Source organism: Lactuca virosa, chromosome 5, assembly GCF_052849685.1.
Source record: "Lactuca virosa cultivar CGN04683 chromosome 5, Lactuca_virosa_CGN04683_v6, whole genome shotgun sequence".
NCBI lineage: Eukaryota > Viridiplantae > Streptophyta > Magnoliopsida > Asterales > Asteraceae > Lactuca > Lactuca virosa.
In genome coordinates, this window is record NC_136430.1 from 114,965,443 (window position 1) to 114,986,752 (window position 21,310).

A 21,310-nucleotide genomic window follows, 5' to 3' on the forward strand; every position below is an offset into this window, starting at 1 on the left:
CCGGGTTTCATCCGACCTCATAATCTACTTATGCAAGTTGTTTTCCTTTTGATGAGCTTATGGAACCAGTCCGGAGATACACACATATAGTGATGAATAGTGATGATATACAAATACATATGTATGGAAATCGTCTATTGCATACGTGTGCACATGGTGACGACGTGTAATTCAACATTATGAATATCAAGTCTGATAAATCCATATTCGAAAAACCGGGGTAAGTTGCAAACAATAAGTCACAACTTGGTATGTATCTATTAACCCGGTTTCACGAAAAGTAATGAAATTAAAGATTTCGAATACCTTATTTAACTTTTAGTATATCGGAGTGCTTGAGTTTCTTCTATTTTCTTGTTTAAATAACTAAAATATGATTTTGGTTTTCACTAAAAGATTTGAACGAACGTACTCTCTCTAGAGTTATGTAACTTTCTCCTGCTACATCGTAATGATGAAAATGAAAATAATGACTAAATAGCCTTTATGCATATAGTATGGTGGGTTATGTGTTTATGTACTGGTGGGCTAAAATAGGACCACAAATCCATAACTAATATCGAGATTCAAGGCAATGGAGTTTTTAGCCCACCAAATTATACCCCCACCCGATTAAATCTCCTTTTCTAATAAATAAATAACTTCACTATAATGCTGCCATGTGTCCACTTAATGAATTGCCACGTGTCAGTCTATAAATATTGCCTGCGAAATAAAAAATAAAAATAAAAAAATTATATATATATTCCTACAAATCAGTATATCAGTTACAATTGATTGATACTCTAAATTACCGGCATTTCAATTTTAAATATACAGGATACAAAACACTATACATATAAAATCCCTAAAAAAACAGCAATTGATTTTCCAAATTCTCCCTCTTAAACCTCTTTAATTCCATGATTCACTGCCATAAATACCTCCTACATTCTATGTCAAATATTCTATGTCAAATAGTTCAAGATTTACCTGCGAAAAAAAAAAACACGTTAGCTGCATTTAAATTTTAAATTATATTATACAGATATTATAGAGATCATAGAGAAATTATAGAGAAATCGAGATATGATATCCCTGAAAATTAGCTATTCAATTTACAATCACTTTATCATTATACCTATAAATACGTATAATGACCGATCCATAAAATTGTTTTCTTCACTTCTCTCTTCAAGGCTTTCAGAGTATAATTCTTCCGCATCTCTGCATCTACATTCACAGATTTCGATCCATCAGGTTAGTATACAAAACTCTTCAATTCAATGGTCCTTTATATGTACATTACTGTCATCTATATAAATATTTTGTAGTATATTGTTGTTTTTTATGCTTTTATACAAATGGTTAACTTCAAGTAATATACATAAAACGACCAATTCATGGCTTTTGTTCGCAGGTATCTCTGTATTTATGAAAATCCCCATTTTACCCTTTTACTCTATATTTATATTTTTATATAATAAAGCTCTAGATGTGCAGTGTTCTTGCCTTATTCAATCCTCTCTCGCTGCTATATATAAGAATGACATATGAATCCTCCGTATTTGAATCTGTGTTGTCACATTTTAAAGTTTCATCATATTAATGAAAAAAACATCTAAAATTTATAAATCACATAAAACATAGGGTTCTCACAAATCACATTCGGCTTAAAATATCCCAAGCTCCACTGACCACTGTCTAAAGGAAAGAAAAATAAAATAAAACCAGCAACTCATTGCTTTTATTCGCAGGTATCTCTATATTTATCAAAAATCCCCATTTTACCCTTTTTTTTAAATATGCATGTCATCTAAATAAAAACAGAAATATATAATAATAATAATAATAATAACAATAATAATAATAATAAGACAATCTATGTATGTTACATGTTTATTTACGACTTTGATAATTTTACCCTTTATGTCATTGTACACCATTAACTTTCATTTCATGAATTTTAAATTTTGAAAAACAGGGAATATTTTTGTTCACTTTTATTTTTGGCATGTATTTATACCATCACCCTATTTATACTATCACCTTATTTTACAGAATCACTTTTATACTATCACCCTATTTTATCGACTCCAACCTACATCATAAGCCCCAATTCCAAAATCTGAGTTTTGTTCATCCCCAAACCATCGAACGACCATTCGAAATCAAATCGCAGCTCCAAGTCAAAACTTTGAAATCGAGTTCGACTCTAATATCATTTTCCTATTCGATTTTTCAAATGACTCAACACAAGAACAACAAAAGTGAAATCAATTCCAGATTCATCAAGAACACTTATTTTGACTTTGAGGTTGACTTTTCGATTTTGTCTTCAAAAACAGATTTCAATAAATCAACTTGGCTTTCGAATCGACTCCAGAAAACAAAACTCAAAACATCTATTTTGACTTAATACTCAATCAATCAAAAATACATGACTTGTTTATCCAACTCGATACTAGAAATCGACTTCAATCAACGACATTAAGATGAAAGCGAACAGGATTAAACACGAATCACGAACAATTCCATCGAACAGATTATATTTGATTTTGATTTGAAAACAAAACTCGATTTGATTCCAGCCCCTTCCGAGAAACAAAAGATTGCCGCTAAAGAATGATATGAGAAAAAGAATATATGAAGAATGGATTACAAATCGGATAATGAGCAGTAACTATTTCAGCTTTTGGGCTCAATTAATTGGATATATGAACAGTGAAATTAAACAAATGTTTAGGATTGGGCTTTGAACAATACTCGAATTTGATGAACAGTAAAATTTGAGATTAAACAAAATGAGTTGAATTTGGTTTTGATCTGAACAAAAATAATTGGATCAATCAATGTGGTTGAAACGGATTTGATCCAATGAGGCAAATCGATCAAAAATGAAAAACGCATAATACAAATAGAAATCATTGACGTTTTGGAATCCATTTGAGAATTTATGATACCTTTTTGACGAATCGAGTTCCATTTTCAACGAACGAATTAAATTTGGAAGATTTTGGTTCTTTTGTTAGAACTAGAAAATCTCCAATTAGAACATTGTACCACCCATTATGCGAGATGTACAACTCGTTCTTCGTGTTCTTCATGTTCTTCAACGATCCAAGAACATCTTCAAAAGAACCACCAACACTTTTGGGTTTCGACTTCCAATTCAATGCAACACTTGGAGATTGTTGCTTTGGAACCCAAATTTGTTTCACAGATTTCGGCTTCATACCATTTAACGATTTATGTAAGTAAACCCGTTTGTTTTTGCGATTGATCTTCTTCTTTTTTTTCTTTCTCATCTTTTTGCATCTTGAAGACTTGATTTCATGAACAAACCCACTTTCCACAACTTCTTGAGTTTGAATCAAATCTTTTGGAGTTTGATACTTGTGAATTTTTTGGATCACCGGCTTCCGATAAGGAATCATTCCTTCAAACGAATCACAAGAACACAAAATATCATCGGTTTGAACTCCAATCGAGCAAAAAACTTTTTCATCTTGAGAATCAACTTGAATCTTCTTATCATGAACTTCAAGAACATCAAGAACATCACATTGAACTCCATTGTTAACAACTTCAACAACCTTAAGAGCACGAACATCACATTGAACTCCATTGTTAACAACTTCAACAATCTTATCACTACTACGTGATGATATGGACCATGTAATATCAGCCAACCATTTGATCTCACAAAGTGGTTGAAATATCAAGCTTCCATGATCATCCTTCAATCCTCCATAAGAAACCATAGTTTCTCAAAAAATCAAATTGTTTAACACTAACCCATAATATTGATCTTTATTGACTTTGTATTTGATACCTTCAACGATCACAATCCAAGAATTGTATGGCAAATTCACCATGATCACAAAAACTTGAAGATTTCTAGAGAGAGAAAGTGATTTTGAATGGGTTTTCTAGAGAGATAAGCAAAAATCATTTGAATTCTAGTGAAGAAAATCAAATTATGAGTAAAAACAATGATGAATTCGATTTCTAGAATCCAAAAACTCTCCAAATCACGAAGATCAAAGATCAAAAAATGAATCACCAAATCAAGATTGTCACCATGGATCAATTCTTGATGAAATCAAGAACACCCGCTCTGATACCAATTGTAGTGGTTTTTATTATGATGGCATGTGCGGAATTAGAAAGATCTAGTGAATCATCATGTAAAATCAAGAACACAAGGAGTAAATAAATCTTTGTAAGCTCATATTAAATCTAGAAAGAATATACAAATGGGTTTGTACACAATTTCTCTCTCTAGTCTAACACTCCAAATGGTTCCTTTTATAATGGAAGTCACTCACTTCCTATTTATAGGAAAGACTCAACTCATTTACACATACAAGAGGGTAAGCCTAAAACACTACATCCAAGAGTGACTTTGCACCCTAACATATAATATTATTGTCTTTTTTAAATCAGATAAAAAAGTATGTTATTGTTGCGACCATAAAAGGAATTCTTAAAAACACACCTTGGCATTACCCGGCATGTACAAATTGCAATACAAAGGCGGTTCCAAAAAATCCTTCTGATGAACCCAATGTCACATATGAATGTCAAAATCCAAAATGCACAAAAACTGAAACATTGACAGTTCCGAGGTTAATACATTTTGAAAAACTCAATTTTCATATAATAGTAATTTCCAAATTATGTTGAATAATTTTGAGAATTTTACATTTCTTGAAATGTTCATGATTCCGGTAAGAGTTCAAGATCATACTGGAAGTATTACTTTAACAATGTTTGAACAAGATGCGAAAAAGCTTCTAAAAATTTCTGCAAAAGATTTAGTCGCAAAAACAGCTAAGGTGAATGTTTTTCTTATTATTTTTAAAAACAAAATATTGTTATTATATTTAATTACATCTTTTTATGTTTTTACTTGCAGCTTGGTTTTTCTACTAACGTATACCCGTCCGATGTATTGAAAGATATGAAATTGGCTTTCGTAGTTTTTGTTTCAAAATACAATGTGCAAAGGAACACCAATCAATATACTATTTACAGGATTAGTGATGATGAGATTATGATTGAGGAGTTGGAAAAAAAATTTAGAGTTGCAGAGGTTATTATAATTGATTTTTTTTTCCAAAATATAATATACTTAAAAAAAGGCTTATTAATTTTTCTTTTGTGTTTTGAACAGGGAGCTAATTCACAATCGTTTGAACATGGTACCACTGATTGTGAATCTCAAGATAACATATTTATAAAGGTGTACTCTAAGTTATCTAAATATCTCATGTTAGTATTTTCTTTAACTTTAATAACCTCTAATAATACTATTTTTCTTTTATAATTTTAGGATGCCATATCTCAGACTGATGATAATGTAACACCAATGAATGTTTTCAAATCGACAGCCACAAGCCCAAAAAAGAATTTGGATGCAACAAAAGGTTTGAAGCGAGCTCTTGATGATGATTTTGTTTTGGATGTCAATGACAACATGTCATCATCAAAGACTACAAAAGGTATAGGAGGGGAAGCTGGACAACATAAACTTGTCAAATTTAAGTTGGAAAAGTGATTGGTCACCTACCTTTTAAGAACAATAATCAGTTTTTAAGTTTTTTCCTAAGGGTTTTAAGACATTTTCATTTTTTTGGTTAGAGATTTGATGGATTTGGTTGTATTTTGGTTTAATTTGACTGTTTCTTAATAAATTCCAGGATGACTTTATATTATGTGTTTCTTTCTTAATAATTTGTTTCTAATTTTCATAAAGTACAATTAGTAAATCACTATCATTTTCAATAAAATATATTGCTATTTTCTACAATTTTAACGATAAAATAAAAGGTTATTGATTTAATTTATAAAATCATCCATGCAATTTCATAAGTAAAGAAGTTTATACCTTTTTTTGATCTTCATTGTTGAGTTTGAAGGATTTACCGGATTTGAAGTTTCAGGAGCTACGATAGACCACATGGAACTTTATAAATGAGTTGATCCATCAAAACAATTTTGAAATATGAAAAATTAACATCAAGCAATTATTAGAGACATGTGACCAATAATAACTTATAAAGGAGAAGAGATGGGATGATAAAAAGTAAAACCTTTAGCATTCAAATTTTCGAGAAAGCTTTGTCAGTTCCTGAAGATCAATTCACAGAGAATGACAAAATAGTTAGGGAACTTAATAAAAGCAAACATAATTTGATTTACACTTGAACACGATCCAACAAAACAATTATAAGTTCCTATATAATAACGGATCAAACCTGTTGAATTTTGTTAAATTCTTCTCTCTTAGAATCTTCAAGGGAGACAACACTAAGAACAACCTCCTTTACTGATGCTGCATGTGTACACAAATTGAGACATGTCAGACCACATCCACAGATGTTTGATATTGCATGATTGAACAGAGAACTTGGAGATAGTTACTTTACATCATAATCATACAAATACTTATCAGTTCAACACAATAAACTTGAAGTGATAACTGATAAGCACAATAAAATAACAACTATTCTCTGACAATCACAAGAGCTTCGAGATTTTTGTTGCAAATTTGGCTATATGCTTTTATCTTATTGCTGTTTTGTTCTCTGAAATGTGTAAAATGACTATTGTGCCCTTAAGTAAAAAGACAACCATGAAAGTACTAGATCAATTACTTTTCCCCTCTGTTTCTTTATCTGTCAATAATGAGCCAACATGGAAACAATAAACAATGACAAAAATTCCTTTTATGGCAATTTTTAATATTAATTGAATAAGAAGTGAGGTGAAAGTATCAGAGCAATTCCCTTCATTCGAAGATCTGAAATTCATCATTTATCTACATTATGTCTTCCTTCCGGGACAAACTCAGAGCCTTGGCTACAAGAACAGGAGACAGCAGAATGTGAATATCTGTAAGACAGAAGCAAGCTGTTTCAGCACAAGGTAATGTTAGCTGTTATGGTCGGTTCATGCCCTGCAGGGTTGTAAGTTTCCAAAAATACCCTCTATCCATAATGTGTCGTTAGGAAAGAACAAGTGGCAAAACTAGGTGTTTTGATCAACCTTCAATTCAGAATAAAAAAAAGCCATTCTTTCATATTCCAATTTTAGTTGAACTATTATTTCAAATCAATTAGTTTCAATCAATCCACAATTTCAGGCTTCAATTTAGCAAACCATATATAGAGAAATCAGAAACCTATCTTTTTTACTTTAAAATCAATGACGTCTGACCTGGAAATCTTCACTTTGCATTCAATTTTACGAAAAATCCATCCTGTCAGGAGTGAAAAAAATTTAAAATCGACAAGTATTGAAATAAAGTTAAAACCCTAGATCCAAAAAACCTAAAAACCTTTTGCTGATATAAGTTGCTTACGCTCTAATCCCTCTCCGTTCTCAGTCCCGACTCTCTGTTTTCACCCTCTTCTTTAGTCCCGAGTGAAATACGTCTTACAATCCCCTTCGATTTTTGCCTCCGACAGTCAGCCTACGATCAAGGTCCGCCGGTACACTCATACGGCGTCACTACCCTGTAGGACTCTCCAAATATCGTCTGCCACTGCTGCACGACTCTTCGTTGGTACATGTCTTCATTTGCTTTTGAAAATCTTTTGATCACTTGACTGTATTCTGCATTCTTGAAGATAAGTTCTGGTCGTACCTTTTATGTGACATTATACATAACTTTTATTTAACGTACCATTTGTATTTTAAATACTAATTAAATTTATTTTCATATACAGATGATAGAAAATACAATGGATTCCACTTCGGCTAAAGAACGACGAAAATTAAAGAAACTATATTTGGATAATAAAAGATTTAAAAAAAATACATACCACATCAGACGGTCATACTTCATCTACCTCACCACCTTTTAACAGTACCCATCATGGTAATTTTTTCGTATGTTAATAATTTTTGTATAATTAGTATGTTATTTGTTAAATAATATAAAAAATTGAAATCTATATAATTAATTAATATTAATGATTTATTTTCCTTATTAACTATATTTCAAATTATATGTAGCTAATGTCTTCGGTCATCGTCAACATTTAAAAAGTAGCTCTAATAAAATTTCTCAATATCATTGCTCAAGCTTTCAATCTCCTTCAAACATCAATTATATGACTCCCCTATCCAATATATCAAATGGTATGTATAATTTTTATTATTGTTATTATACATGGAGTATTCTTTTACATTACAATAACTATATAATTAAAAAGTAACATATTTTTTCCAGCTTTATCTAACATCCCTTATAAAGTTCCGACATCCTCATCCAAGCAGAGGTCTCCAGGAGTGCACAACTTAAAACGAAAGTCTACACATATATCTCCTATACGTATATTCGACCTAACAACAGGTGATCATATTAATGGTCCACATCTTCTCTATCCATACATGCAGTTATATCAAAAACCAATCATAACAAATACAAAAATAAGTTACAAAGTTAGGTTATATATTATGTTTTAATTAAACTTTGTTTCTATTATAGATTCTGAGAGAAAAAATGATTCTACTTCAGCTAAAGACCAGAGAAAACTAAGGAAGTTATATTTGGATAATAGAAAATTCAAAAATAAATCAACCATATCAAACGGTCATACTTCGTCTGCAACGCCACCTGTTAACACGAGCCCGAACGGTAATTATTTTGTGTGATTTACTTACTTTTATTATCCTAACTATATGTTTTATGAAATTACCCAATTGTATATAACTTTCATTATTATTAAACAAAGTTATAATTATATGTAGGTGATGTCTTCAATCATCGTCAACATTTCAACTCTTCAAAAAAGCTCACACATATTTCGTCTCAAAAGGAAAATATCAGCTCTGACAAGACTCCTCAATATCATTCTACAACCTTGTCATCTCCTTCAAATCTAAATTTTAGGAGTCCACTTTCCAATATCTCAAATGGTATGCATATTTTTTTTATTATATATACAATACAATATTATTTTATATTACAATAACTACATGATTACAATACTGTTTTTCTTTCAGTTATTTGTAGCAGTCGACATAATGCTCCAACACACTTATCAAGTAACCGACGATTTTCATCACCTTCTAATTCCAAGAAATCAATCAATTTTTCCACGGTCACACACAATTATTCATCCAAACAAAATTCTTCACGACCACACAACTCAAAAAGAAAGTCTGCACATATATCTCCTATACCTATATTTGGCTTAACGACAGATGATGAAAGAAATGGTGGAGATATTATCCAACCCACACATGTTGGTATATCAAAAAGTAATAATCATAAACAACATTTTACATATTTGATGTTGCTAATTATAACTTTTTTTATACTTACATTATTTATAATGTTCTATTTAACAGGTTATTTAGATCATGGTGATCAGAATGTTGTTTGTGAACTATGTCACGCTAAATTATGGAAAGACGAATCTTCAAGAGGCAATAAAACAGGGAATAAAATCTTTTCTCTCTGTTGTGGTTATGGAAAGGTAGAACTACCTCCTTTAAAAGAGCCACCGCAAAGTTACAAACAACTTTATCTTCAGACAGATTCCAAAAGCAAATACTTCATGAAAAACATTCGTCGTTACAATTCAATGTTTTCATTTACGTCGATGGGTGGGAAAGTTGATTCATCTATTAATAAAGGAAACGCACCATACATATTCAGGCTTAGCGGTCAAAATTATCATAATATCGGAAGCCTTCTCCCTACGAATGGATGTCAACCAAGATTTTCACAGTTGTACATATATGATACCGAAAATGAAACATCAAATAGACAGAAATGTTTCTGGTATATATTCTAATTTACTATTACTTTCTATTATCACTTTAACAATATTACTTTTATATTACTCATTTTTATATTAAAATAATTTCATTTACAGGGGAAGCAAGCATGCCTCTACATCAACTGATGATTCAACTGATCTTCAAATTATAGAATATTTGAAGCTTATGTTGGATTCAAATAACGAGTTGGTCAAGTGTTATAGGATGGTTAGAGATGTTTTTAATTCAAATCCTCGTGCTGACCTAAAGTTACGAATTATTGGAAAAAGACAACATGATGGAAGGACATATAACCAACCAACTGCTTCTGAGGTTGCCGCTTTAATTGTAGGAGACATTGGTGATTTTATAGATAACAGAGACATTGTAGTGCAAACTTCGTCTGGAGCTCTACGTCGTATCAGTGAATTACATCCTTCTTACCTTGCTCTACAATATCCTCTACTATTTCCATATGGTGATGATGGTTATAGAGTTGACATCCCCCATAGAGGTGTTACGTCTATGAGCGATAGCAAGCGTCCAAACACTACAATGAGGGAATTTTTCGCTTACAGAATTCAAGACAGGGTTAATTCTTTCTCATTGATTTTGAATTCAAGAAGGCTTTTTCAACAGTTTTTGGTAGATGGTTATACAATGATTGAAAGCGAGAGATTATTTTACGTACGAAAGAAACAAAAAGTTCTTCGATGTGAATCTTATGAGAATTTGCGTAAGTTTCAAGATCAGGGGAATAAGAATATTTCGGAATTTGGCCAACGTGTTATTTTACCTTCTTCTTTTACTGGCGGTGCACGTTACATGATGCAAAACTACTTAGACGCCATGTCGCTTTGTAAGTGGTTTGGATATCCTGATTTTTTCATAACCTTTACATGCAACCCAAAATGCCCAGAAGTTCGAATATTTCTTAAAGACACTACTCTTAATCCAGAGGATAGACCTGATATCCTATGTAGGTTATTTAAGATCAAACTTGATGCATTGATTAAAGACCTACGCGAGAATGCAGTATTTGGCATGGTTCAAGCAGGTATTTAAAATTTTTTATTCATACTAACCATATTATATTTTAATGTCGTGTTTTATTTAAAATATTGTTATATTTTCTACATTATTAAATTTATTAATACAAAGTTATTTATTTCTATATATGCAGTTGTGTATACAATTGAGTTTCAAAAGCGCGGTTTGCCTCACAGTCATATTTGTCTATTCATGCAACCTGAATACAAGCTTCCTACCGTGGAATACATGGTCCATGTGGTGCTCAAAATGTTAATTGCCCTTGCATGGTGGATAACAAATGCTCTAAAAACTTCCCAAAAAATTTCTCTGAACATACCTCAATTGATCAGAATGGTTTTCCTGTATATAGGAGAAAAAAATGATGGATCGTTTGTCGAAAAATCTGGTGTCCAGTTAGATAACAGAAATGTTGTTCCATACAACAAATACCTGTTGAAACGATACCAAGCACACATAAATGTTGAATGGTGCAATCAAGGATCTTCCATCAAGTATTTATTCAAATATATTAATAAAGGTCCGGATAGAGCAACTATTGGTTTTCAACAAAACAACAATGACTGTGATAAAGATGATGTGGGATTAATGTCTAAGTCCATAACTATATTTGGTATGTACTTGACCCGACCCGGCATGGTCCATTTGGGTTGCACTTCACCGGCACAATTTATATGGATAGTCTTTTGAGAATAGTATATTTATGATTTATATTAATATATTATAAGTTCTAATATATTAATATTGAATCATATTATTTAATTAGTATTGATCAAGAATTAATTTAGAATTAATTAAGTGATCAAAAAGAACTAATTAAATATGGACTCTTATATATATATGGAATGGGCCAAGTTCATTTAGGTTGGGCTAAGCTTTCATGGATGGTCCATGGAGCTTTTAACCTATGGATCCTATGTAAATGAAAGGTCGTGGGTATTAGGGTTTACATGGATGTAACCCTAATCCTCCATAATATATAAAGGGGTCCTTGGCACACAAAATTGGCACAAGTGTGTGAAAATAAGAGTGGGCCGATTTTAGTGTGCATACGTATTCTCTCAAGTTCTTCCAAGGTGTTTTGGTGATTTGTGATTCCATTTGAGGCTTCCACACTATTGGGGCTAAGCTCTTAAAGCTTGAAGACATCAAGCTACATCAAAAGGTATGTCATCTAACTAGAACTTTGTAGGATAGGTGCTTCATAATATGCTAGTTAGGATGAAACCTTGGAATAGTTAATATTTGCATGTATAATAGAGAAAACAGAGATCCAAGGTTTATAGGGTTGCATGTACACCATAAGATTGTTAGAATGCTCAAAACCCAACAGTGGTGTCAGAGCCATGGGTTGTTTTCTGTTATAGTGATGCAAATGTTTTATTTTCAAGTTGGAAAAAAAGGGAAAAAAAAACATGACGTTTGTCAAATTTTAAGATAATTACTTGTTTTGTGAAAAACAAATTATTTGTAAAATTTGAATCATTTGTTATATGAGTTGAATTATGTCAAATTTAGTAAAAGATAAAATGATATGATTATTTTATTAGTTTTAAAAGTTTGATCTAAATGTTTTAAGGAGTTACATATTTTGTCATAAAATTTTGGAGCTCAAAAGTTTTTTTTAAAGTTGTGATCTTAAAGGTTTTTGAAACTTCCATAAGTTATGGATATGAAAGTTTTTTTTTTTAAAAAAAAAAAAATTGATTCAAAGTTTTTATGGAGTTACAAAATTTGGTGTTAATGTTTTAAAGAATTCCATAACTTGTTATTAAGTTATGGAACATGGAAAGTTTCATCATAAACACCATTAATTCCATAAGTTATGGAATCCAAAGGTTTTCAAGAATTACAAAACTTGCCCTCAAGTTTTGGAATTTGAGAAAAGTTTTTTATGAAAAAAAGAATTGAATTCTAAAACTCTTGGGTTCATAACTTAAACAATTAATTAAATGGTTTTAATTTTGAGTTTAATAATTGGAATTATGATGTTTTGTTGAATAGTTCAAATTAACTCTTATGGACTTTATTAATAGTTAATTAAAGCGTTTAATTAAAAGAGTATTATTAATCCATAAATATATGGTTTGAGTTTAATTAAATTAAAAGTCTAGTTTAATTAATAGATTAAACCACCAAGTATTTTAAATGTCTAAAATACACCCTTATATTATTATAATATTAAAAGTTTAATATATTATATGTATAAGAGCAAGTCGTGTTACCATTAGTAGGCCTCATTCACGAAGCCGGTCTATAAGGGGGGTATAAGGTTACTGCCTATAAAATGGCAGTTTAATGGGTGTCCACTCTCACTCACCGCTTCCTTGACCGGTGGAGGGTCGTTAGCCGAACAGGTAGGACAAGGACTATAATTCTCCCTTCATTATAAGTATAATGATAAATACTAAGTAACTAAACACTTATAAATTCCCAATCTTAGTTACTTAGGAAAATGTGAATAAGGTGCTAATCCATGAAATTACACTTTGCACTTTGTTTAAGCTGTTAGTGGAGCGTGTGTGGTTAACCGGCACACTAACCTGGACTTAACAAGGTAGGCAAAGGGTAACTTAATGTTTATCATAGTATCGTTGGAGCGTGTGTGGTTAACCGGCACATCGATTGAGGGGTAAATATTAAGGGTACCAAGTATATTTTCATGGTTACTTCACACCTTGTTTTGTGATCCTCGGCATCCCAGTCACAAAACCTGAAGGGCACACTCGAGATTGAAACATGCCATTGAAAAGTTCAATGAATCTCAAAAGAATCTAGGAGTTTCAAAACCAATTAAAACCTAATAATACATTTCGTTTATCTTGGTGGAAATTGGTGAATCGTCATTCACCTACCTTCAAATATTTTATAGCTTGGATTACGGCATCCCTCTTCCAAGTTATAGAATAGTTTGTTGGGTCCTAGCCTTAATATATCATATTGGGTGTTATATTAAGGACTTAAATCAACTTTACGTGAATTTCTCCCATTGTTGATGTCTGGTTTAGACAACAATGATCTTCCCAAACCAAGCTTTCCTAATGAATATGACTTCCCGAGTTTGGCTCATGGAAGTCATACTTCTCTTCCTCCACCTCCTCCAATTATTCTCCCTAACCCACAAGTTCAAGGTCACTCAAGCCCTAATGGCAAGCAAGGTCTATGTGTGATCACATCTTAGAGATGAAGTCACATATTGACAAGCCGGGAGAGTTGGGTGTCAAAGTCTTGAGAAAGTTGGATGTTCAATCACTTTCTAAGTCACATAGTGAGTTCCTTTGGGACTACTATGAAACAGACTATGACATGAACCTTAATGACCATATCTATTTGCTTGGTGCTGCTGAATCAGCAATGATTTGGAACGATAGTAAAGCAAATTTGATTAGAAGATCAACTTCCCAAAAACTTTATGGACAGTGACAATGGTGACACTGGAAATCCAGAAAAAGCATTCTCTTCCCAATGGAAAGGGATTGGCCATAGTCAACCCGGTTGACCAAATGGTAAAGAGAAAGGCTAAGTCTGAGATAGTCCCATTACCAAAGGGTCCATATGTTTATTTTGCCAAAGGAAGGGGCGTTGATTGCAAAGCTGCCAAATTTACCTAAGGATGTTAAAGTCAATAAGTTTGACTCTACATCAGGTAGAGCCCATTATCTAACTCTGTTAAGTTCTATTCTGAGATCCTCATTACATGATGTGACTGGGTCACATGTTGATGTTTTAAGAATCAAAGAATAGAGAGAAATCTTAAAGGAAGTATATGCTGATTCTGATTGCGAACGTGGATTTCGATCGCATCACAATTTTGAGCAGTTGCTTAAGAAGTTATGATATATTGCTAAGGAATAGATAACAACAATTTTCCATGTGGATTGTAAGGATAAGTTTTTCCGCAAAGTTTTAAAATAAAAGAAAATTGTTTAATTTTATTTATTTGAAGTATCCTTACAATGGCATTGGTGGAAAATTGTTGCTTATATGATTCCACTGACAGCAATATTGGAAAATGGATTTGATTCTTTCATTTGTGGTTGTGTCTAAATTTACCAAATCAGGAAAGTTCCTCATCACCCAAGTTTCAATTGGACCGAAACTTGGAATCATGCAAGTTGAATAGTATGATGAATGAGAACTTTCAAGCATTGGAAAATCAAGACTAATTACTTGTTCACATGGATGTGTGAGTCAAGTGAAGGACTAAAGGGATCGAGTACACGTTCTTGTGCACTGGTCATGTCCACCACAAAGCTCGTTAAGACTATTTGATTTACTAAAGTTTAGTAAATATGGTTATACTTACAAGTTTAAGTATAATTCTGAAACATTGGAAAAGTCTCAATGTATGACAGAACGAATGGGAAGAATCAAATTAGGAAAAAAGATAAAAGTTTCTCAAATCTGAAAAGATGGGAGAGTACTTTAGTATCATGTTTGTGATCATCTTAATGATTTAGAAATCATATCACAATTAGTCCTCTAAAGGTCATCTTAGTGCATTCTTATGACTAAGAAGAGGAGTCATGAATTGTTGAAATGGTTAGATCAGGAAGATGAGTCATACTTCGTTCCAAAACAATTCTTAGAGTCATACTCCAAGATTGTAACTTGAGTGACATATCTTAAAGAAAGGTTTAAAACACTTGTCAAATGTAAGAGTAAAAGTGACCTACTCTTGTACATTTGAAATTGGTAAGTTGTGATGTTTTGGATAAAACAAAGACCAACTAAGGCCAATTGTGTGAAGTGTTTGTCTTGATAAAGAATCCGCACTATCTCTTGAATATTTGGCAAGATAGTCTTATATGTCAAGAGGATAGTGGGAGCCTTAAAGATAATTATTGTTTTCAATAAAGTATTGATTTCTAGAAGTCCAGCTGATTTCTGAGTACATGTCAAAGCTAGTGGGAGCATAAGTGTTATGCTAATAATCATCATGTTAGTAGGAGCATGATAATTATTGTTAGTGTTGCAAGTTAGCAATGTTAATTATAGAAAACAAAAGTTTCAATTCGTGAGGCTGCAGGGATTAAAAAAGTTGTTTTGCTAAAATTAAGGGAGAGGATATACTTCATTTCAGTTCTAAAGGCTTAGATTGAGACCTTAATCATCTTTAGTCAAGAATATATATATGAATTTCATGTTGGATTGGGTCAACTTAAGGAAATTATATATATTGCGTTCTCAAAATTCGATTATGATTACGGCATCCCTCTTCATAGTCAAATTTTGAAAACATGGCAAATAAAAATATTGTAGCAAAAGACTGGTCTAGAATCATGTCTTTATGTGAGACATCATGAATTGTGTACCATTTGCTTTGGGTACAGGATCGATTGCATGTGATATAATATTTGTCATTTCTAAATTTTTCCAAATGCCCAGAGGCATTAAGAAGGGAAAAGGTCTATAATTGAATATGACTAAAATGATTAAGCAATTGTCGAGGACAATCTGAGGTTTACCAAAGATTGGTTGCTCAGGGACAGTTGGAAGTATAGTGCTAATTTTGGAAGGACCATATTGACATATTCTGAAAAGAGGCATCTCTTATTCAGAAGTGATAGTCAAAATGAGAATATGGAGTTGTCTCCATAGGTGGAAGTTATCTGTGTAAGATTAGAAAACTTAATGCAAGAAGCATGTCCAAAGCAATGTACTTTGAATCTGAGACTGAGTTTCCATGGAGTTGATCTCCATTGGAATACCTTATAATGATTGTTGACAAGTCTTTGTGACTTTGTACATATTCATTACAGGAGGGTCAGTGCATATAAGTTTAAAATCTAAACAGATTTCGATAAATGATAGGAATTTGAAATTCTCACATTTTTCGATAAGGATTTGGGAGTGTGAAATTAGAATCATTGAAATTATGTTCAATTGGTTTATTTCACAAAGTAAGGATCATAGACAAACATAGAGTGAATACTTGGTGTATGGCAAAACTATTGTTTAAGAAAAACATAGTGTACATGCTTGGAGCATGGGACAACTAGTGTTTTTAATTCAAGTATAAAGTTGATAAAACCGAAACAATGAATAATGAGTAATCAGTATGGTGATAAATAAAAGTGTTTATTTATATTCATAGGGTTTGATACCATATTTGATTCATTTATTCTTGTGTTTCACTTTGCATGTTTTGACTTCCAGAATAACTAAGTCGCTCTTCCTGAATGATTAAGTTATTCAAACCATCCACAGTCGGTCATATGTTGGAAGTAGATATGAATCAAGACTGTCATGGGTTGGTTTGTAGAGGTCCAAGTTGGTGGACAAAGTGGTGCTACAACACTCATGAGTGCTCATAAGTTCTGAGTATTGGATTCAACCCGCGCTCATTTGAATCACTTCATGGATTTTATCACGAGTGATCATGAGACGATAATATCTTATATTCTTAAAACCTAGAGATATGAGTTGTTATTATGAGTTGGTTATACATTGATTGCACGAAAACACATTGGTAACTCGATGTTATAAAACGTGCCTTTGTGTATGATTCAACAAGTAGTAGAACAAGCCATATGAGTCGAAGTTTATTCATTCCTTTTACCTTCGGGATAAAAGCGATATCTGTGGGCCCCTCGATGATTTAGCGATGACACATGTGAGTGCTTGGCCAAGCCAGGACTGATTTGATTTGTTCAATCAGTCAGTCATCATAAATCGAAAATCAGGAAACAAAAAATGGACAGAGAGAATGATTATAATCCATGTCTCAGTCCATTTGATATCTAGAATGGAGGAATATATGATCCCTTATCTAATGGACAAGTCATTGACAAGGTCAGAGTTCGACAGCGGCTTTAAGAGCTACGATTGCCAGTTAGGTTTTGAATTCGTACTCAATAATAGTTTTAGACTTATCCAAGTGGGAGACTATTGGATTAATGTCTAAGTCCATAACTATATTTGGTATGTACTTGACCCGACCCGGCATGGTCCATTTGGGTTGCACTTCACCGGCACAATTTATATGGATAGTCTTTTGAGAATAGTATATTTATGATTTATATTAATATATTATAAGTTCTAATATATTAATATGGAATCATATTATTTAATTAGTATTGATCAAGAATTAATTTAGAATTAATTAAGTGATCAAAAAGAACTAATTAAATATGGACTCTTATATATATGGAATGGGCCAAGTTCATTTAGGTTGGGCTAAGCTTTCATGGATGGTCCATGGAGCTTTGAACCCATGGATCCTATGTAAATGAAAGGTCATGGGTATTAGAGTTTACATGGATGTAACCCTAATCCTCCATAATATATAAAGGGGTCCTTGGCTCACAAAATTGTGACAAGTGTGTGAAAATAAGAGTGGGCCGATTTTAGTGTGCATACATATTCTCTCAAGTTCTTCCAAGGTGTTTTGGTGATTTGTGATTCCATTTGAGGCTTCCACACTATTGGGGTTAAGCTCTTAAAGCTTGAAGACATCAAGCTACATCAAAAGGTATGTCATCTAACTAGAACTTTGTATTATAGGTGCTTCATAATATGCTAGTTAGGATGAAACCTTGGAATAGTTAATATTTGCATGTATAATAGAGAAAACATAGATCCAAGGTTTATAGGGTTGCATGTACACCATATGAGTGTTAGAATGCTCAAAACCCAACAAATGATACAGTCGATGAGATAAAAGAATACTATGATTGTAGATATCTTTCTGCATGTGAAGCATCCTGGCGAATTTATGGATATGATGTTCATTACAGGCATCCTTCAGTGATGAGACTTCCTTTTCATCTTCCTAATAAAAAACAAGTTGTCTACGGTGAAGATGACGACATCGACAATGTTCTCAACAAGCCTTCAGTTGCTTCTTCGATGTTCACATCTTGGATGGAGTGCAATAAAGTTTACAAACAAGCAAAAAAACTAAATTATGTTGAATTTCCTACAAAGTTTGTTTGGAAGCTTGATTTAAAAACTTGGAAGCCAAGGGAGGTTGGATATTCGATTGGCAGAATTCATTCAGTGTCACCTAATCTTGGCGAAGCATATTTCTTAAGAATTCTTTTAAACAAAGTGAAAGGACCAACATCATTTGAAGAAATCCGCATGGTTAATGGTGAATTATGTCCTTCATTTAGAGATGCATGTTATGCTCTTGGCCTCTTAGATGATGATAAAGAATACACCGAAGCTATTAAGGAAGCAAGTCAATCTGGATCCGGTTATTACTTACGTTTCTTATTCGCTACCATGTTATTATCTCACAGCTTGTCTAGCCCGGATGTTGTGTGGGAAAATACATGGGAATACTTATCGGATGGAATTCTTTACACTCAACAACAAAGATTAAAATCACCAGGTATTATAATATTCATTACTTATTTATTTTAAAATACATATTTAAATCAATATACAATACTAATTTAGGTCAAGAACAATTTTGTTAATATTTTTTTTCTAATTATTATACCAATTTTCTTTCAGGTTTATCACTTAATGAAGATCAAATTAAGAACCTGACTTTGTTTGAGATTGAACAAATTTTACTTCGTAACAATTCAAGTCTCAAAAAATTTACAAGGATGCCTTTGCCCGATGTTGATTTTGTATCCTCTTCAAACAATCATCTTATTAGTGAGGAACTGGATTATGACATACCAAATTTAAAGAAGGAGTTTGATCGGATTTCTATTGCATTAACATCTGAGCAACGAAACATTTTTGATGATATCATGACTGCAATAAAGAATAATGAAGGAGGTGTTTTCTTTGTCTATGGTTATGGTGGAACAGGTAAAACCTATCTTTGGAAGACATTATCTGCCGCAGTTAGATCTAATGCTCAAATTGTTTTAAATGTTGCGTCAAGTGGGATTGCTTCTTTATTATTAACCGGTGGCAGGACGGCACATTCACGGTTTATAATTCCTTTGGTTCTTACTGAGGTTTCTATTTGTTCGATATCACCAGATAGTGAACTCGCCAGTTTATTACGAAAAGCCTCATTAATCATTTGGGATGAAGCACCCGTGATTCACAAGCATGCATTTGAAGCTTTAGATTGAACTTTGAAAGATATATTCAAGTGTCATAATCCTAGAAACTCAAATTTGCCATTTGGAGGGAAAGTGATTGTTTTTGGAGGAGATTTTAGACAAATTTTGCCTATTATCCCAAGTGGTAGTAGACAAGACATTGTCAATGCTTCCTTAAGTTCATCATATTTATGGCAACAATGCAAAGTCTATCAACTAACCAAGAATATGAGGCTAACTGTCGGAAGTGATACATCTGCTATTCAAAAGACAATGGATTTTGCAAAATGGCTTTTGGATATAGGAGAAGGGAAACTTGGTGGTTCTAACGACGGCGAAGCGATTATTGATATTCCAGATGATCTTCTAATTAATGATCATTATGATCCTATAGGTTCATTAATCGAGTTTGTATATCCTTCAATTCTTGAAGCTTCTACCATTCTAGAATATTTTCAAGAAAGAGCAATACTTGCTCCAAAAAATGAAGTTGTCGGAAATATAAATGATCGTTTGCTAGCATTATTTCCAGGAGAAAAGGTCCAATATCTAAGTTCAGATAAACTATGTGAATCTGAGTTTGTCCATGATCACTTTGATGCCAATTTATACTCACCTGATGTTTTAAATGGTCTTAAAGTCTCAGGACTACCTAATCATAAGTTAGTTTTGAAAGTCGGGGTTCCAGTTATGTTACTGAGAAACATTGATCACAAAAATGGCTTATGTAATGGCACTAGACTACAGGTGATATCTTTGGGCAAACGTGTTATTGAGGCAGTTATCATAACTGGAAGTAATATTGGAAATCGGACTTTTATTCCAAGAATGACCTTAACACCATCTGAAAAAAAAATCTCATTCAAATTCCAAAGAAAACAATTTCCATTAGGTGTTTGTTTTGCAATGACAATTAACAAGAGCCAAGGACAGTCCTTATCTAAAGTTGGTTTATTTTTGAAAGATCCGGTTTTTACACATGGTCAGTTATATGTTCCCTATCTAGAGTTCAAAGTAGAGAAGGATTAAAATTGTTAATTTTAGATAAGGATGGTAGACTTGCAAATAAAACTTCTAATGTTGTTTATAAAGAAGTTTTTAGAAATTTGTAAGTTGTATGTAATATATTATTCCTCATAACATGTATTCTTCTTATTATTAATAAGAGTTTGTTAAATTTTCTTTTATAATTTCTTATTTTTTTTATAATTTACGTTTATTTTAACAACTTCATTTTTTTTATTTATTTAACAATTTTAATTTATTTCACTTATTGGTGCTGTTTTATTTTTACAATTAATTTAATACTTAATTATATTATAATGTAACTTTTTTTTATTTTATTCACAAATAAAAACTATATAATATATATTGAAAATTAATTTCACATACTAATTTGAATCCATGATTTTAATTTTACATAACTATATAAAATACCTATTCATTAATAATTTAAATATATTATTTGATTAATAATTAACACATTT

General features: G+C 32.1%; 3 protein-coding genes across 26 annotated transcripts; 2 read left to right on the plus strand and 1 right to left on the minus strand.

Moving 5' to 3' along the window:
- Positions 1–397: 397 nt before the first annotated feature.
- LOC145115124 (uncharacterized) lies at positions 398–7,639 on the minus strand. Of its 24 annotated transcripts, none has more exons than XR_013711424.1 (11): positions 7,349–7,639; positions 7,204–7,246; positions 6,243–6,879; positions 6,078–6,115; positions 5,873–5,930; positions 4,688–4,788; positions 4,481–4,588; positions 1,639–1,683; positions 1,492–1,553; positions 1,121–1,212; positions 721–972 (listed from the first exon to the last, which is right to left on the minus strand). XR_013711424.1 is itself a non-coding variant. In XM_079051311.1 (9 exons), the coding sequence occupies exons 6-9, from the start codon at positions 5,944–5,946 to the stop codon at positions 647–649; spliced, it is 333 nt and encodes a 110-aa protein (XP_078907437.1). In that variant the 5' UTR covers positions 5,947–5,950; positions 6,078–6,115; positions 6,243–6,319; positions 6,414–6,879; positions 7,204–7,246; positions 7,349–7,639; the 3' UTR covers positions 398–646. The 24 variants fall into 24 exon arrangements, 8 of the variants coding, with proteins under 8 accessions (XP_078907437.1, XP_078907436.1, XP_078907440.1 ...); XR_013711426.1 differs by having other exon boundaries at positions 5,873–5,950; XR_013711422.1 differs by lacking the exons at positions 721–972; positions 4,688–4,788 and adding an exon at positions 398–705 and having other exon boundaries at positions 1,639–1,679; positions 5,873–5,950.
- A 463-nt stretch (positions 7,640–8,102) lies between these two features.
- On the plus strand, positions 8,103–19,853 carry LOC145111639 (uncharacterized). The gene is made up of 10 exons (XM_079047901.1): positions 8,103–8,130; positions 8,222–8,344; positions 8,480–8,629; positions 8,743–8,910; positions 8,998–9,243; positions 9,346–9,781; positions 9,876–10,816; positions 10,943–11,303; positions 18,492–19,147; positions 19,273–19,853. Exons 1-10 carry the CDS (start codon positions 8,103–8,105, stop codon positions 19,851–19,853), a joined length of 3,690 nt encoding a protein of 1,229 aa, XP_078904027.1.
- Positions 19,854–20,051: 198 nt separating this feature from the next.
- LOC145111640 (uncharacterized) lies at positions 20,052–20,852 on the plus strand. Its single transcript, XM_079047902.1, has one exon. The coding sequence runs from the start codon at positions 20,052–20,054 to the stop codon at positions 20,850–20,852; it is 801 nt and encodes a 266-aa protein (XP_078904028.1).
- Positions 20,853–21,310: the final 458 nt, after the last annotated feature.

Bases quoted from the DNA above. Each gene is read 5' to 3' on its own strand.
- LOC145111639 (XM_079047901.1), top strand. From the start codon at position 8,103: ATGACTCCCCTATCCAATATATCAAATG. The intron at 8,345-8,479 runs GTGATCATATTA...TTTCTATTATAG, and splicing joins TATATTCGACCTAACAACAG to ATTCTGAGAGAAAAAATGAT. The intron at 11,304-18,491 runs GTATTTATTCAA...CTATGATTGTAG, and splicing joins AATCAAGGATCTTCCATCAA to ATATCTTTCTGCATGTGAAG.
- LOC145115124 (XM_079051310.1), bottom strand. From the start codon at position 5,946: ATGTGGTCTATCGTAGCTCCTGAAACTTCAAATCCGGTAAATCCTTCA. The intron at 4,589-5,872 runs GTATAAACTTCT...TCAATGTTTCAG, and splicing joins ACAATGAAGATCAAAAAAAG to TTTTTGTGCATTTTGGATTT. The intron at 1,213-4,480 runs GTGTGTTTTTAA...CTGTGAATGTAG, and splicing joins ACATGCCGGGTAATGCCAAG to ATGCAGAGATGCGGAAGAAT.
- LOC145111640 (XM_079047902.1), top strand. From the start codon at position 20,052: ATGAGGCTAACTGTCGGAAGTGATACATCTGCTATTCAAAAGACAATG.